Raw genomic sequence first — 17960 nt, forward strand, 5'->3', positions numbered from 1 at the left:
TAATTAATGGCATACTAAAATTAAATCGACATTCATCCAAGTGTTAAAATTAATCATGATGGCCTCTTTGTTCAGGTAGGATACGTATATTCAATCAGATATTTGAATATTTATCAATATTATGATATTCATGAAATATCACTAATTTATATTACAAGGAAATAATAGCATTTGTTAAATCTATTATTTCGCTAGGCATCGAATTTATTTTAAGCCTAAGTTGAAAATAAAAGCAGAAGAGAAATCTTGTACATTTCACAGTAAATGGTAAAACTAGATACAAATTAACTTCGTGTGTTCAAATATTTAAGCATTGATTTAGTGTATTATTACTTGTAATTGTTTACATATTTCTTATATTTCTATTTTGTCTGTGTTCCAACATCTTAGTGAGTGTATTAAATTTTTATACGAATATATTTTAAGCCTAAGTTGAAAATAAAATTAGAAGAGAAATCTTGTACATTTCACAGTAAATGGTAAAACTAGATACAAATTAACTTCGTGTGTTCAAATGTTTAAGCATTGATTTAGTGTATTATTACTTGTAATTGTTTACATATTTCTTATATTTCTATTTTGTCCGTGTTCCAACATCTTCGTGAGTGTATTAAATTTTTATAGGAATATATTTTAAGCCTAAGTTGAAAATAAAATTAGAAGAGAAATCTTGTACATTTCACAGTAAATGGTAAAACTAGATACAAATTAACTTCGTGTGTTCAAATGTTTAAGCATTGATTTAGTGTATTATTACTTGTAATTGCTTACATATTTCTTATATTTCTATTTTGCCTGTGTTCCAACATCTTAGTGAGTGTATTAAATTTTTATACGAATATATTTTAAGCCTAAGTTGAAAATAAAAGCAGAAGAGAAATCTTGTACATTTCACAGTAAATGGTAAAACTAGATGCAAATTAACTTCGTATGTTCAAATGTTTAAGCATTGATTTAGTGTATTATTACTTGTAATTGCTTACATATTTCTTATATTTCTATTTTGTCTGTGTTCCAACATCTTAGTGAGTGTATTAAATTTTTATACGAATATATTTTAAGCCTAAGTTGAAAATAAAAGTAGAAGAGAAATCTTGTACATTTCACAGTAAATGGTAAAACTAGATACAAATTAACTTCGTGTGTTCAAATGTTTAAGCATTGATTTAGTGTATTATTACTTGTAATTGCTTACGTATTTCTTATATTTCTATTTTGTCTATGTTCCAACATCTTAGTGAATATATTAAATTTTTGTACTTACCCTTTCGAATATGTATGGTCAAAATGGGTTCCCGTTTGGGTTTCTTGTTGCAGCCACCTGCAAAGCAAATATAATTAACTATTAGAAAACACTAAAGTAGTCGTACCACAAATAGAATAATAAAAGTAACGAAGTTAAGTAGATACAAGAAAGTGTGCTTCGAATATATCGTCTACATTTGTACCATTTGTATCTAAAGAATAAAAAATGCTTTAATTACTCTAAACTTTTAAATTATCAGCGAAACAATTAATCGATCGGAATTATGTGTTCGTACAAAATAACTGTTCAAAATATGCAGAGAAAAGATGCAGACAGTGATGAATTAACAAATTGCGTATCGTTTCTACCAATACTTGAGCACAAACTCTACTGACAAAACGTTACATAAATAAATAAGAAAGTCAGCAAAGTGTGAAAATCTGAATCTGACTCGCGAAGTTATGAAATACGTGGAAGCAAAAGACGATAAATACGAATAATTTTATAATAAAATAGTTACTGGCGAAGAAAAACGAATCTACGTACTTGCATCCTGTAATTTTTACAACATACGTTTACATAATTTAATGGTACTATTTATAATTAATGGAATTCCTATTTATTCTTTATAATTCTTTATATCGCAAGATTACAAACAATCTCAAAGTTAAATAAATTGAATAAATGCCTAATAATTTCGTTCATCTCAATTTCCATAAATGTCCTAACGTTCACGTACACGTCTAATTACACAGATTTTACATCAGAGTAATAACACACGGCGCTCTCTTTCAAGGAAACATGGGCGAGCTTATCACTCGATGTGACAGATACGACGATCACAGCGTCTAATCTGACGAGCAATAAACTGGACAGTTGGCGAGTTCAGCCTCGTACAGTCATTTTACACGGGTTTAATTTTACGTCATCGCCACACGCTACATGCCACTCGCGTGCTCTTATAATTTCATTCTCAACACTCCGCCGTCCGTTTAATCTCGCGGCGGAGTAACAGCGAGTACACGGTCTGCCATAAAAGTTTATTGTTTTTGCACAAGCAAGGAAACCATTGCGCAACAGTAAATCAACGATCCGCGAGGGACACTTTGCACCTCGAGACTTGGCGAGATCGTAGGCGATTCTCGTCGGGCAGATTCGGCGCGTGAAATCGCGCGTAGGTGTGCGGAAAAAGGAAAATGTATCGGTATTGCTCCTGCAAGTCGAGGAATAGGCGACGTTAGATTGCGTCTGAACACTTCGCCAACTGTCCACCACTGAAAGAAGTAATATCCGCGTCTACGTTTTTCTTTTCTATGTTGTAGGCGTATTGACAGTTGCGAGAAATTAATTTCCGTAGAAAGCCAAGATTTTAGATTAAGATATCGAAAGATGATATTGCGACGGCAGTAGCAAGAAATGAATTTTCTCTAATGTCGACGATTCGTTTACTGAGTCCTCTGACATTGAGTAATTCACCAACTAATAATATTGACTAGCGATTTCGGTTTCGCGTGTACCTAAAATATACGTCTACGCGTGTAGTTAATACATCCGCATTTTAATCCGCGCGACTACACGAATATTGAAATACGCGGGTATTGAAGTACACGGGTACACGTATATCAAAATGCAGAGGCAAATGGATCATAATATTAATATATGTATGTCGGAGATGAAAGGCACCGGGCCGCCCGTTGGCATTATTTGGAAAACCCCCAATACTGTAGCCTTTACAAAACAACCCAAACAAAATTGTTCGAGACTTGAGATAATGAGCTTAGGCTCGAGGCGACAACTAGTCGCCGAACGTAGCCGCGGTCACGGGATGAACGTTTCACCTAACGGAGGTATAGAATTGCATAGCTCTCCTTTAAAGAATTAGTCGTACCGACACTTAACAGTAAACATTCCAACGGCCCCGTGGCTCACCACACACAGACGCTATTCTTCGGGCAAGATGATCATCAGATGTCGATGCATCATTCACAGTATATGTTCAGCTAGCCTGAGGACCCGCTATAAATCTTAGGATTTAGTTAACTAAAGTCTTTCAAATTGGCAAACAGTCTTTATTCTATCAGCCCGAAAATCTGTCACGTATTGCGGGAAGATACGGGAGATCTGCTTTCCTCACGTACGACGCTTCCCGCTAGGAACTTTCTCTCAAGGGCGGCTAGCATCCTTTTCTAACCGCCAACATAGAAATTAACCAATTAACAGCAACGTCCATTTCCCTCATCTTCCGAGCGGAGGCTTTCCTCGACGAATCCGATGATCTCATGCCCTTAGGCACACCCCATCATAGTTTTCCTCTGCATCGTCATCGTGACGGAAAGTCATTCCCTTTCTTGCAGTCTCATTAGTCAGTTATCTAGTGTCTGTACGATCGGTGAATAATCCACGTTTCAATAAAGAGTTAGTCAAGTAGTCCTTGTATTGCCGAATTCTGCGTTTACCACATCCGAACGTTGAAGCAAACCTTTTACTTCTTTCTACGAATTATTTCTTTTACGTCAGAGGTTTCATACTCCAGATTTTTGTATCATTGGATCAAAAAACCGGGATATATGGTTTAACGAATGATTAAATGTCATCTTCGTTCCAGTCGAGTTTGACTTGAACAACGAAGAATAATAGAATTTCTCTTGAACTTTCTAAAACCGCTACAAGTTATAACATTTTCTTCTGGAGAGCCAATCTTCCATTAAATGTAAGCAATGACGATGACACGGTTTTGTGTATATTTAAAAAAAAACTGTAATTTTGGAAATTAACTTGTAGCGGTTTTGAAAAGTTCAAGAGAAATTCTATTATTCATCGTTGTTTTTCATTTATTTCCAGACATTGTGTGTTACCCTTGCATTAGTAATGGCTCTGTCTGCAATAACATTTGATATTGCACTTTTGTTTCTATATAAACTGTCTAACATGAAATACATGGCGTTCCAACTTATAGAACAGCTTCGTATCGATGTGCTTTTTGGCAAAGAAATCTGTTCTTGCTTTTGCTCTAATGCATGTTTCCCAACACTTGAACGTTTAAAATCTCTTGCCATTTTACTGCAAATGTTGATTATTTGTTGCACGGTTTTTTCTTTTAATGCATGGTTTACATCTAATTGCACACTATGTGCTGCACATGTTACGCTATAAATTTTACTATCGTCCGATACCTCCGATACCTCCGATAACAATGAGATGCTATTTACCATATTTTTGGCGTTGTCTGTTACGATGATCACTACTTTCGAAGTAATTTCCCATTCTGCAATTCTCTAAGTAATTTCCCATTCTCTGTAACTCATCTGTGAGATTTTGAACGGTATGGCGTTCTTCCATTTCGTATACACCCAAAACAAAACTGCCTGTGTGCCGATTAGGATTAATAATATGTATAATTATCGTAATGTACGAATCATATGCTAACGATGACCAGCACAGATGTATAAGCTACGTTTTTAACACCGTTTAATTGTTGTTTTATCTTTATCGTACTTTTATAGTACTCTTCAAACTCATTAATCTTTTTCCCACTGCTTCGTCTTTGCATATTTTATAATTTCGCTGTGCTATAGACGTAAACATTTGGAAATGATCGGATAAATAGAAAGAAATAGATAATTGTCTTTTTCTTTTGACAATTAATTTTGCCATTGCCTGGTGTATTTTTCCATTTTCACGTAAACAAATGTTTAAAGATCTACCAGTTAAAAATAGACTCTTGTTTACGTTACTTTTTTTGCTAAGAGAAACAGAACTGTATTTTCCTTCACGCGTTCTGTACATATGAATTACGTATTTATTTCTACCATTCATTTATTGTCTTTTGTATTATGATATTTTAATGTTGCTACTTATCGTTAACATTTAACGAGGTACTTTCTGTTTGAATATTAGCGCTGCTAGTGGATCCTGTTGTTCCACCCGCACACGAAAATTCATTAGTAGTTTCTTCGTCACACAGATTACAGAAAGCTTTATCGCCATCACGGCTTGCATAATCCCATACCCAACTTTTACGTTTTGCCATTTGAAAATCGTATTTCAAATCATCGATAAATGTATAACATATGTATACATGTGCTTGAGTTAATTATAGGTAAAATTCCTTTTTGTTTTTATAGAAAATATTGTAGTATTATTTAATATTATTATTATATAACGCTACATATATTATTAAAATATGTCTAAGGCTTATGGGCTTGCTCATTCTTCATTTTCCAACATTCTTGCATCTAAAGTAGCGTTTTGATTCTAAGAGTCAGCAGCAGCACAGCTCGAAGAGATGAAAATCAGACGTAACGAATATCACGAGTACACGTGGAGTAAAACTCCTTTTTGTTTTTATAGAAAATATTGTAGTATTATTTAGTATTGTTATTATATAACGCTACATATATTACTAAAATATGTCTAAGGCTTATGGGCTTGCTCATTTTTCATTTTCCAACATTCTTGCATCTAAAGTAGCGTTTTGATTCTAAGAGTCAGCAGCAGCACAGCTCGAAGAGATGAAAATCAGACGTAACGAATATCACGAGTACACGTGGAGTAAAACTCCTTTTTGTTTTTATAGAAAATATTGTAGTATTATTTAATATTATTATTATATAACGCTACATATATTATTAAAATATGTCTAAGGCTTATGGGCTTGCTCATTCTTCATTTTCCAACATTCTTGCATCTAAAGTAGCGTTTTGATTCTAAAAGTCAACAGCAGCACAGCTCGAAGAGATGAAAATCAGACGTAACGAATATCACGAGTACACGTGGAGTAAAATTCCTTTTTGTTTTTATAGAAAATATTGTAGCATTATTTAGTATTATTATTATATAACGCTACATATATTACTAAAATATATCTAAGGCTTATGGGCTTGCTCATTTTTCATTTTCCAACATTCTTGCATCTAAAGTAGCGTTTTGATTCTTAAAGTCAGCAGCAGCACAGCTCGAAGAGATGAAAATCAGACGTAACGAATATCACGAGTACACGTGGAGTAAAACTCCTTTTTGTTTTTATAGAAAATATTGTAGTATTATTTAGTATTATTATTATATAACGCTACATATATTATTAAAATATGTCTAAGGCTTATGGGCTTGCTCATTTTTCATTTTCCAACATTCTTGCATCTAAAGTAGCGTTTTGATTCTAAGAGTCAGCAGCAGCACAGCTCGAAGAGATGAAAATCAGACGTAACGAATATCACGAGTACACGTGATGTACAGGTGCATTTTCAATAAACGATCACAATCAGAAACTCTAATATTAGCCCATTAATTACAAAACATTCAAGCAAATAAAGTAACCCATTTTTCTATCAGTGCAAAAAAAGGTAGAGGCGAAACGAAAAGTACAATCCTCGGTAACTGGAGCCTCGAGGGATAGCTAAAACCTTCGAGTTTCTATCGAAATTTCCGAGTAAAAAATGTTTAACGAACGAAATTTTGACATACGAATGCAGAATTACGTCCACCTTTTCAAAAAGTGCTAGTATATTAATTAAGCTTCTTCTTCGAACTCATTTTGTTCGACCCGCATAAATGCAAATGTTAGAGACGCGTTAAATTACGCGTTCGACCTGTGAAAAGCGATCAGCTTTTGCATGGACATGTAGGTGATGGAAGGGCGAAGAAGCATACGACTTGTACCGTCTTACGTTATTCGAGACAACCAGTCTGAGTTGGAAACAGTTGAAAGAAAGCGACAATATCGAATGATTCTCACAATTTGATTCCAACTTCGAGTTACATTAAAAGATATAACTTAAAAAAAACGAAGCTGGCACCCCGCTGGGGGTAGCCGCCCACATGCTATATTATTTTTTTATTTATATTTTTTTTTTTCTTCACCAACAAGATATAACACTTTACCAAATGTCCGCAAGGACAAATTGTAAAATAACCAAAATAAAATAAAAATAAAAAAAAAAAAAAACCGAGTTACACAGGTAAAATAACGCATCCGGCCACGTGGTACATAATTCGGGTCAAAGTAAGTTCTTTTTCCACTTCCAGAAGGTTTTCACAGCGGAAGGCAATGAACAAAAACTGTAGTCTTGTAGAAGTTGTCGAGTTACAGAGGTTCGACTGTATTAGAAGAATACAGCCATAACAATACCGTGATATTTCATCGTAGCAATTCGAACAATAGGTAAATTAAAATACGTTAGTGCGGTGTCTAGCCGCGCGAGTGGATTTAGGATGTCTTGGAGTGCATCGAACGGTACGCACTGCGTGACCGGAACTCGATTACGCATTCTTCTAAATACGGAACGAGAAGCCGTTAAGCCTAGCCTCGCTATATCGACATCCACACGCTCTTGATTCTCATCGACGGCTCAGCCAGTCGCCACGAAAACCTTCTTCAACGTGTATCTATGGTGGAACATTTTTGAAATTATAATATTCACTTGGACTAGCAAATTTTTGGTTTGAACGCAATTCGTTATCATATCCAACTGGGTTAGCGACTGGATGGAACTTTTTTAAATGCCGAAACGAATACTTTCACGGCTGCTTTGCATTCGACCGATTCTCATTTAATTGGGGTTATGTAAATTCATTCATTATACGAAATCCCAAGTTTTCTTACGTTCGCCGTCTATCCACGGCACCGTTAAATTTCTGACACAGTTTTGCTCCTACTGGCAAACGTCTCGAGGAAATATCGTCTACGCGTTTCCATTTGCATTGCATGATTTCTTTAATTTCCAACCTCCTTCGCATTAGTCCAACTGCTTCAATTCAAACAGAGTTCTTAATGAAAACTTACTGAAAAAATACTTCATGAAAAATATAATGAGAAGCAGTTTTGTATATAATATGGTAACTCACGAAGGTATGTTTCAACATTCACCGTACAAAATTACTTATGTGTATACTATAAGTATGTACAGTAGCGGACAAAAGATTAAGACGAAATGGAAGAAATAAATAATTGATTTACTTTGCATTAAAAATATAAATACAGTGTTCTACTTTTGGTATTAACTAATTAGACATTTGTTTATACACTTACAAAAAAGATTTCATTTTGATATTTTGCTCAGTAGCGAAGTTATAAAAAAGGAACTAAATATTTCGTCGGTCAAAGGTTTAGGACTACACAAAAAATATTAATTTTTGGTAAGAAAATATACACAATTTTTGTTTAAATTCAATATTTTGTCCAATATCCGTTATTTCTTATCACTTCGGTACATCTTATTGGCATAGAATCTATTAATTTTTTACATTAATCTACCGTAATATTACTCCAAACTGTTTCAATTGTAGAGTAAAGTTCATTTAAATTTTTCGGTTTATAACCTTGTACTGTCTTTTTTATGCTGCTCCACAAATTCTCGATTGGATTAATGTCTGGCGATTACAACGGCCACGGCAGCACGGTAATATTTTCTTCTTCAAAAAACTGTTTCATAACCCGAGCTGTGTGCTTCGGATAATTATCATTTTGAAAAATAAAATCACCACCCATATTGTTGCATGCAAAAGACAACATTGTGTTCTTAAGTATGTCCATGTATTGAAAACGGTCCGTAATTCCACTGATACGACATATCGGACCAGGACTGCCTCGAGACAAACACGCCTGAGCCATAACGTTTCCATCACTATGTTTAAGAGTTTTTAAAACGCACTGTGTTTTCAAACTTCCACCAACTCGACGTCTAACGTACCGTATCCCGTCAGAAGAGACACGATTGTATTTCGATTCGTCTGAAAACAATACCTTTTGTCAATCGTCATTGTCCAATGCTTATGATCTTTAGCAAATACAAGTCGTCTTTTTCGATTCCTAGAATTCAGCAGTGGTTTCTTTTGGGGTTTTCGTCCTCTTAGGCTGAAGTTTTCTAATCTTCTCCTAACAGTCCTAGCACTAATTTGTGTATCGTTTTTATAGTTTATCTCCGCAGCAATATTAATTGCACTACGAAAACGATCCTTTTCGCTCAATCGATGAATCCGACGATCCATTTTCGGCGTTGTTTTCCGTGGTCCTCCGTTTTTCGATTGATCGCAATACATGCTTGCTTTTAAAAATTTATACCAAGCTTGCTTACAAGCCGTTTTTGACCTGTTAACTATATTTGCTATTTCGGTGAAGGTTTCACTTTGCTTTCGCAGCTTTACAATTTGTGCCCTGTCGTTTTCAAGTAAATTCTTTGGTTTACCCACAGTCTGTTTCTACCTAAATGAAATTTAAGCAATAAAGGGTACACTAAACAATGATTTTGACATTGCAGAATCAAAATGTTCAAAAACTGTACTCATGCGCACGTTTTACACAGATCGTCTGAAACTAACGTCCACTGTTTACAAGTGCCACGCGGTAACTAACTGTTGTAACTCCTACATTGTTTGTATTTAACAACCGACGGTCTGAGGTTACGAAGGTCAAACATACAGCTATGTTATTCCAAAGAGACAAACCGAATAGAAGAACAATATGCGTATAAGATGACAAACTTTTGTCCGCCACTGTTATACAATACATTTTGAGATTTCATTAGCATTGTAATAAAAGAATACATAAAGAATACTTGAAAGAACCTCGACTTGAAGACTTGACAGCACGTTTTTAATTAAGCAGAAAATTCACGTTATTAATAAAGTAAATCGTTTGGAGTCAGGCGACTTGACTAACAAACATAAACGTGGAAATTCGATAGAACATCTCGGGTGAAAAAAAGTTTACTTAAATAATTGTTATAGCACCTTAAAGTTTATCTTTTTAAAAAAACCTTTTTTGAAACCTGCCAAAATTTTTATTTCGCATTTTTTCTGCCTTTATTTAGTTCACTTAGAAGAAAAATATATAATAATTTAATCCTTTTTTGGTTTTTCGTTTCCGTCAAGAATTACGAGGTGGATCTTTCCCGCCGATTGAAAATTACAGCGATAAGACGCCCATGAAATAGGCTTAGAAATCTGTTATAATTTTTTTTTTACTTTAAAAAAAATTTTTTGTATTCGTTAAATATATATAAAACCATACCTCAAAATTCAATAACTTTATTTCTTTCTTTCTCTTCTGAAAAAAATCACAAAAACACGCTGTTTTAAACATTCTAATTCAGGGCACTCTCTTAATAAAGTAAATCGTTTGCAGTCAAGCGACTTCACTAACAAACATAAACGTGGAATTTCGATAGGATATTTCGGGTCAAATAAACAACGATTCCACGTTGGTGAAATGGTTGCAAGTTACATGAGATTAAATTGCTTGGAATCTAATAACTTAACTCATCTGTACGAAGCTTCACGGTGGAAACGTGTAACGTGTTTCAAAATCGTTGATAGATATTGGACAAACACGACGAGTAATTCGTGAAAGAGCGAAAGTTCGTTGTATTTTATAAAATTTGATCATTCGTATAATTGAATGGAAAATAAATTAAACAATATACACGTATGTGGAAATGTTTGTTTGCTACCATAAAAGTAAAGCCAATTTTCCTGATTGAAACTCAAGTATTTGCAATGATATGATAAAAAAAAAAAACACTGTTACGACAATGGATTTATCGAATTGCCCGGAAGTTTCACCGCTACATTCTACGTTTACAATTTTATGTAGCAATCATCGCAAATCACAAGCAGTTGAAACGTACGCGTATGCGTATGTACATTTTAATCATTGAGATATGAGCTACAAGAGGCAATTGGGTTTATAATTGAAACAAATATTTTTGTGTTATAATAGAAAAGCAAATAATTGGATTTATGATAGAAACAAATTAAGCCAAGTCACTTGCTAATGGTGCAAGAGTTGGTGCAACGTAAAATGCAAATTAAATAAGAAACCAGTAAATGAAAATTAGCAAATTATACGCAATTAGTTGCAAATTAGGTGGACTCGTCGATAGTTTTTATATTGCATTAACGTTAATAAAAATCTGTAATATCAATATAAAATCACTACCTACCGTTAATCATGAACCAAATAACTATGAATGTAACATCACTGAGAAAATTAACTGCTATTGAGAATTTGATCGCTAAATACGTCCTACGATAAAATGCAATTTAGGCATTATTTTTGTACGAGTGACGGATAAAGGAATTTGCAATGGAGGTAGCTGTCGCAGTATATTTTTGGTGAATTGGTGACGTCGTTAAATCCGTAAAAAATTTGTTAACACGAAAGGGATTCGATATAGGATCAAACTGTAGAGACACCGAGAGATTATTTTCGTGACAAAAGCGAACAACTCTGTGATAATAGCGAAAATACATTATAAAATAGAAGACAGGCACAGGTTAGAATACATATTATATTGCAGACTAATTAATAAAAATTTCAGGGGAACTCATTTTACTTAATGATAAGTTAGTTAAATAATTACTAATAATTAGATTGTAGAAAAAGAAATAAAAGAACTTTCCAATCGACTTGATATTTTTATACGATAACATTTAGCAAATTTTATCAATTACTATTTGTTGGAATACAACGATATTACACCTATAGACACAAATACTCTTACACAGACATCCACAAAGGCATTTGAACAGGACACTTACACAGGTCATACTCATTACTGTATAGAGAGTGGGGTTCAAAATATTTAAGGGATCATGGGTCACTACCTACGTCTAGTCTGAGAGTAACTGGCCAACAATCAACAATTTTTGTATACGTTGTTAATTATATCACTCACTTATATACATCAGGTTCTGTAATTCTGTTTAATAAACATTTTTTTTTTTATATTTTATTTTGGTTTTTTTACAATTTGTCCTGAAAGACATTTGGTAAAGTGTTATATCTTATTGGTGAAAAGAAAATAAAATAAAAATAAATATAGCATGTGGGTGGCTACCCCCAGCGGGGTGCCAGCTTCGTTTCTTCTAAGTTATATCTTTTATGATGTTTAATAAATATCACTGAATATTATTTCAACATAAACATTGTGTCGTCCACAGATTATTAATCTTAACTTTAAGATTAAATTCTAACATTATTCCAATTATTACATAAAGCTTTTGCACTTCATCGATATACGTATTAGTCAACGTTGTTATTTAATGATATCGTTGGGAAGCTAGATATGTAGATAATTTAGGATAATACGGTACTGATATAGCTCATTTAGGCTGAAAAGCTAGATAGAATAATCGATGTTTGATGCGTTGCAAAATAACACATTCATAGGCTTTCGTCTAAATGCATTTTATCAATTCTGGATATTTAAAAATTAAAAGCAATTACGAAAAGACATATTACGAATATATTTTCGATCTTGTTTTAATCCCAAATGACGTTTCCCTAGAAATTGATTGAATGGTTAATGTCTCTTTATATGCAAATTAATCACTTCGATCCGACGAATAAAATCAACAACTTGTGATTCAACATATCATTTAACGTATGCAATTTGTAGATTGAAAAATTAATAAAAGTGCGTGAATTAAATAATTGAAAATCAAATTTCGATAATTACATATGTATGTATTTATATTATTTGCAGTAGAATAAAAAGGACGTACGTATGTGGAAGTTTAACAGAAATATAAATCAAAATGTCTTGTGTTATATATAATCGTAGAAAAGGCTTTGATAATGTGGTTTTGTACATGTATTTAGATTGAATTAATTATTTAATAGATTGAAAGTTTACTTAATCGCTCTTACAATATCTGTCTATTTACATTTTCATAATTTTCGTGATAAAGTTTAGAAAAAAAAAAAAAATGAAGTTACAGTAAAGTTCAAAGCACCTCGGTTTAACTTCGATTAAACGGGACTCGGATAACCGAGACTCCGCTGTAATACAGAGAAGTTTAAACACAACGATTTTCCTATTTTTCGTTTTCATCTTATTTTGGCTCGTAGCATCTTTTACCAAGAACAATAAATTATTTATAAAACTATTCGAAAACAATTTGCAAACAACCCTTTAAAAATGAAGATTGACTGCAATTTAAATATTCACGAATCGACCTCGCTTTCTCTCCAAAGTTAAAACGAGGACTAAAGAACAAATGAGTCGTTTCAAACCGCTTTTAATGAATAGAAAACTTCTTGTAGACAAGAACTGCATCAAACATCAAATATTTTAGCAAAGAGGAAAAGCTTGTCTGGCTTGAAATTATTTTCGAAATTTTATTTGCTTTTATTATCGTAAGATGTTAAGCGTACAATGATCCACATACATCACAAATTTCTTCTTTCTTTTTAGAAAACTGGATGTGCCATTCGTACCAATTCTCTTTATCCATAAGTTTTTTTTTTTTTTTATTTTATTTTGGTTATTTTACAATTTGTCCTTGCGGACATTTGGTAAAGTGTTATATCTTGTTGGTGAAGAAAAAAAAAATATAAATAAAAAATAATATAGCATGTGGGCGGCTACCCCCAGCGGGGTACCAGCCTCGTTTTTTTCTAAGTTATATCTTTTATGATATCCATAAGTGACTTGTATAAAAACAAGAAATATATTTCTTCAAGATGTTCTTTTTCTTTTTGTTACAAACGTATATTTTATAACTAAAAATTGTTATAAAACTGGCAAAATTTAGTGTGAAGCATGTCTATCACTAATGGCACTTATATCGTTTTATACAGAGGCAATGTTAAACTATTAGTAATTAATTTCTAATGGAAACTGCTCTTAAATTCTAGCATCCCCATTGGCAAATGGGACATTATACGATAAAAGAACAACATTGTTTAATTTTTGCACTTACAATACCGTCTACAAGAAATCTTCACTTGTCTAAGACGACGACGAGCAAAGTGTGGCCGAGTACCTCGATGAACCGTGAACCGTGTCCCGGTGCAATAAAGTCGTGAACAAACAGGGAAACTTCCAATGTCAAATTCCGGCAACTAACTATTCCCGAGTTCATCGTCGGTTATTTACCTCTTCCGATGTGCCTGGGCCACGTCGGCTCTGTCGAAGAAGGTAAAACGCGGACCAATTGATTGCACCGCTGGATCGATCGCTTTCGCGCTCTCCCATTCTTAATCCCAGCGGAAAGCAGATCCTAAGGGAACGCAGTAAGCGTTTCTGCCATACGCCACGATTGAACGTCTCGACTCAGCCGCTCGAGATAATCGGTCTTATTGTTACTAAGAGAATTTCGCCGTCAGTTTGGAACTGGAAAGTTTCGTCGACTGCGAAGTTGCGCGAGCGACGATTTCAGCCTCGTATCTCGTACGTGGCTCGGCTTTCGAGCACCCGTAGAAAGTCTTCGAAGGAACAGCTGTACGAGGCCGGTAGCTAGAGTCGGAGTAAACCACGAGAAGGCTGCGGGGTGACGATGCTTTGCAAAGAGAGAGAGAGGGGGTGAAAGATGGATAGACGAAAGGAAGAAGCGAGAGAAGCGAATGAGGACTCGGGAAAGCGTTTCCAGGTCCCCGGGAAAATTCGTTATCGAGAACTGAAAAGTCCTAGGGAACGTGCGCTAGTATCTAAATGAAACGAGGTACAGGAAAATACGTGTTGGCTGGCATTGTCAATCCCCGCGCTCTGCTACCCCAAGGCTTAGCGAAGCTCCGAAACCAATGAGGAAACCAGAAAGTTTCGACGAACAAAAGGTGGCAGAGCGAGAAATCAAGTGGAGTCGGTTCTCGCGTCACGTGGCAATTTTCTGGTCGTGAGTCGATAGTTTCGTGCGGTGTGATGTATGAGAAAATGTGTCGTAAGTTTAAAGAAACAGGAGCCAAGCGGCGAAATAATTTTTCGGTTAGAGAGGGAAATAAATATTTTCCTGGGGTGGCCTTCCTTCGTTGGATAATAAATTGTTGCGACCGTTTTATTCGTATTTTTAAGTTTCTTGCCTTTCTGACAATTGCTATTAAGTTCTTGTGTGTATTTGGCACAGCCGGAAGAATTATTTATAGCAAGCTTTTGCCAACCAATGAACTGCTGCATTCAAATACACAGAAACGTGCGAAATTGGTATGTCGTCCTATAAGAAGAACGTCGAACTTTGCGCGTCGTCGAACTTCGCTAAATATTTCACAGTTCATTCGTTTCTTTGTCACATGTAAATCGTATAGATCGTTCGTTCTAGTCTTTTCTTCAAAATCGACTCTAGGGACCTAGAAAAATTCCTTGAAGAAATTCATTATTTGACTTGGCAAACTACTACTTAAATAGCAGGAAATGTACTGACGCAAACAGTCATTTGTGAATTTTAATAAAATTAATTCAACGGTATAATAAAATATCTCGTGAACAATTAATTTTTAGTAATTGGATCGAAATTCGTACTTTGATCTACTTAAACGTAAGTGGAGTACGTAATTCACAGAAGATCGACTTGAAACATAAGAATTTTGCATTTGCGCTACGTATAAGCTGCACGGTTGATCGATCGATGTCTTCTTTTTCTTCTCCTGTGCGTCTTTTTTTCTCAGAAATTTTCTGCAAAGTTTCCATCGGACAAGAAACACCGCGTTCGGAAACAAAGGCGAGAAAAGAAAGAAAACAACAGGGAACAGGGTGAAACCGATTCAAGTCTGAAAGCGAATCGCAGATATACGCTCACTCTTCATGGGCTGCACCAAAGACTCATTAATTAAGACGACCCGACGATAGCAGCTTGGATACGCGAGACGAAAATAATTAATGAGAGTAATGAATGCTCGCACAATGCAAGGAATGGGACGAATTCATTAAAGACAAAAGAATTTACGGCCGAAGAATCCCTAACAGACACGGATGATAATTAAAATAACGTATCGAGTAATGTAGTATCAACTATTGTTGCTCGGGAGTAACTCGTCTGCCGAGTAATTTTGTAAAACATTTTTTCATTAATTAAAGACGTTTTTACACGGTGCACTCGACGACAGATGATAGAGAATATTTGAAGACGACGTAACGGAAACAGTTCTTGCCAAGTTTCGCGACTATTTAGATAATAACGCGTTTTAGTAATCAGAAATGAAAATCATAAAAAGTGATTAACGTATTGATTCATTGTAGAATGACAATTTACAGAATCTCTGAAAATAATCTTTGTGGAGAAATCTACGTTTTAGGATTTATTGAAAGTAGCATTTACTTGGTCTATTTATATTTTTATTTTGTGTTTTAGCATTTATCTAGATAGGAAAATCTCCAAAAGCATGTTACGAAAAAACACGTGGATAACTTCGGTACCAGAGTCATATCTCGGAAAGATTCTACAGACCCCAATCCGCCAATCACAATTTTGTAAGCTGGCATGGATTTCGGGGAACGAATCCTCGTTCGAATCGAAGCTGCTCACTTTGAACAATAGCTGTAAAAGTTGCGGATTATAACAACAACTGTGTAAATCCAGGCTTAAAGTTCTTCATTTCTTTGGACGCGTGAACAACCGGTACAATACAAAAACGAGTGTAACAACAAATAATACGGACACGCATATATTTAGACGAACTTTATTATACTTTTTTTTTTTTTAATAGTTTATTTTGGTTTTTTACAATTTGTCTTGAAGGACATTTGGTAAAGTATTATATCTTAGTTATTAAGAAAAAAAAATAAAAATAAAAATATAGCATGTGGGTGGCTACCCCCAGCGGGGTGCCACCTTCGTGTTTGCTAGGTTATATCTTTTATGTACTTTATTATACTGAACCCAGAAATTGCAGTGCGCCTTCTAAATTGTTCAAATACTCGGAACTTTCGATTGTATAGTAGGCGAAAGTGAAAGTAATATAGTAAAATAAAATAATAGTAAAATAACGATAAAACAACGACGAATCGTGAAAGCAAAACTTCCAAAATACGCTTAATAATAACTGAAAAGAAGACTAAGATAATCTCAAAGGTATTTATTGCTTAATTGATGAAACTGTAAAAATCAAACTAGCCTTCGATCTTGATGATTTTGGATACGTTGTAGAAATCTATATTTTTGAATAACTTTTTACCAGGTAAACTCGGTACCATTGGCCATGAGGCAGAAATTTACCGTAGCGGTACCTGCAGTATTTTGCGAATATCTCGAAAACTAAGCGAAATCGATGGTTATATCTATAGAAGAAAATCGTTCAAAATGTTGAGCTTTACAACATATTCAAAAATTATCGAAATCGAAGTAGTTCACTTTCCCACAGTTTCAACTGTTTACTTTTGAAAACTAACTTTTTTATAAGCAGAAAGATTTCTTTGGACATACTGCAAAGACAGAACTGGTTCCTAATTGATATTGTACGATACAATGCTGAATGACGTATGCTTCATTCAACGAGTCGAGACGTCAACTATGAACATACGCGCCTGGTGGTATTTAAATTTTACGACACGAGCGTAGTCGTAGTTCCTAGACATCGTATTTACCATTTTACGTGCGTACAGAGTACAAATTTTGAGGACTAACAAACCGTCGCTGATATAAACAAACGACTAGGGTTTGACGATAAGTGTCAGCCAACAGTTAGGCTTGCTGCCTCTCTCGCCTACCTCAGCACGTCAATGTTTTGTTTATAGCTGCTATGTCGATTCGTTGCATAGATTTTTAGATCATTACTAACTATAACTAATACATCTCTAATTACTTGTTGCGGTTATCGAAGATTGCAAACTTCAATCTCTTTCCGATCTTATGCTCGCTACACATCTTCCATCTCGTGTACTATGCAGTAAACAACTTTACAGCTTCTAAAGAGTAATTTATTCGTCTGTTGTATCATCGACACGAGTACGGTGATTTTCTAATAAGACACAGAGACAGAGTTTCATGCTACTGTCGTGTAGAA

General features: G+C 34.6%; 1 protein-coding gene across 2 annotated transcripts in view; it reads right to left on the reverse strand.

Annotated features, from left to right (window-relative positions):
- Positions 1 to 17960, reverse strand: part of LOC132908972 (cadherin-87A) — a 582211-nt gene that overhangs the window by 372062 nt on the left and 192189 nt on the right. The window contains exon 3 of one of the 2 annotated variants that reach the window (XM_060963472.1): positions 1265 to 1321. The exons of the other annotated variant lie outside the window; for it this stretch is intronic. Coding sequence (XP_060819455.1) covers positions 1265 to 1321 — 57 coding nt within the window. The remainder of the gene's footprint in view (positions 1 to 1264; positions 1322 to 17960) is intronic. 2 annotated transcript variants of the gene reach the window in all.

Source organism: Bombus pascuorum, chromosome 7, assembly GCF_905332965.1.
Source record: "Bombus pascuorum chromosome 7, iyBomPasc1.1, whole genome shotgun sequence".
NCBI lineage: Eukaryota > Metazoa > Arthropoda > Insecta > Hymenoptera > Apidae > Bombus > Bombus pascuorum.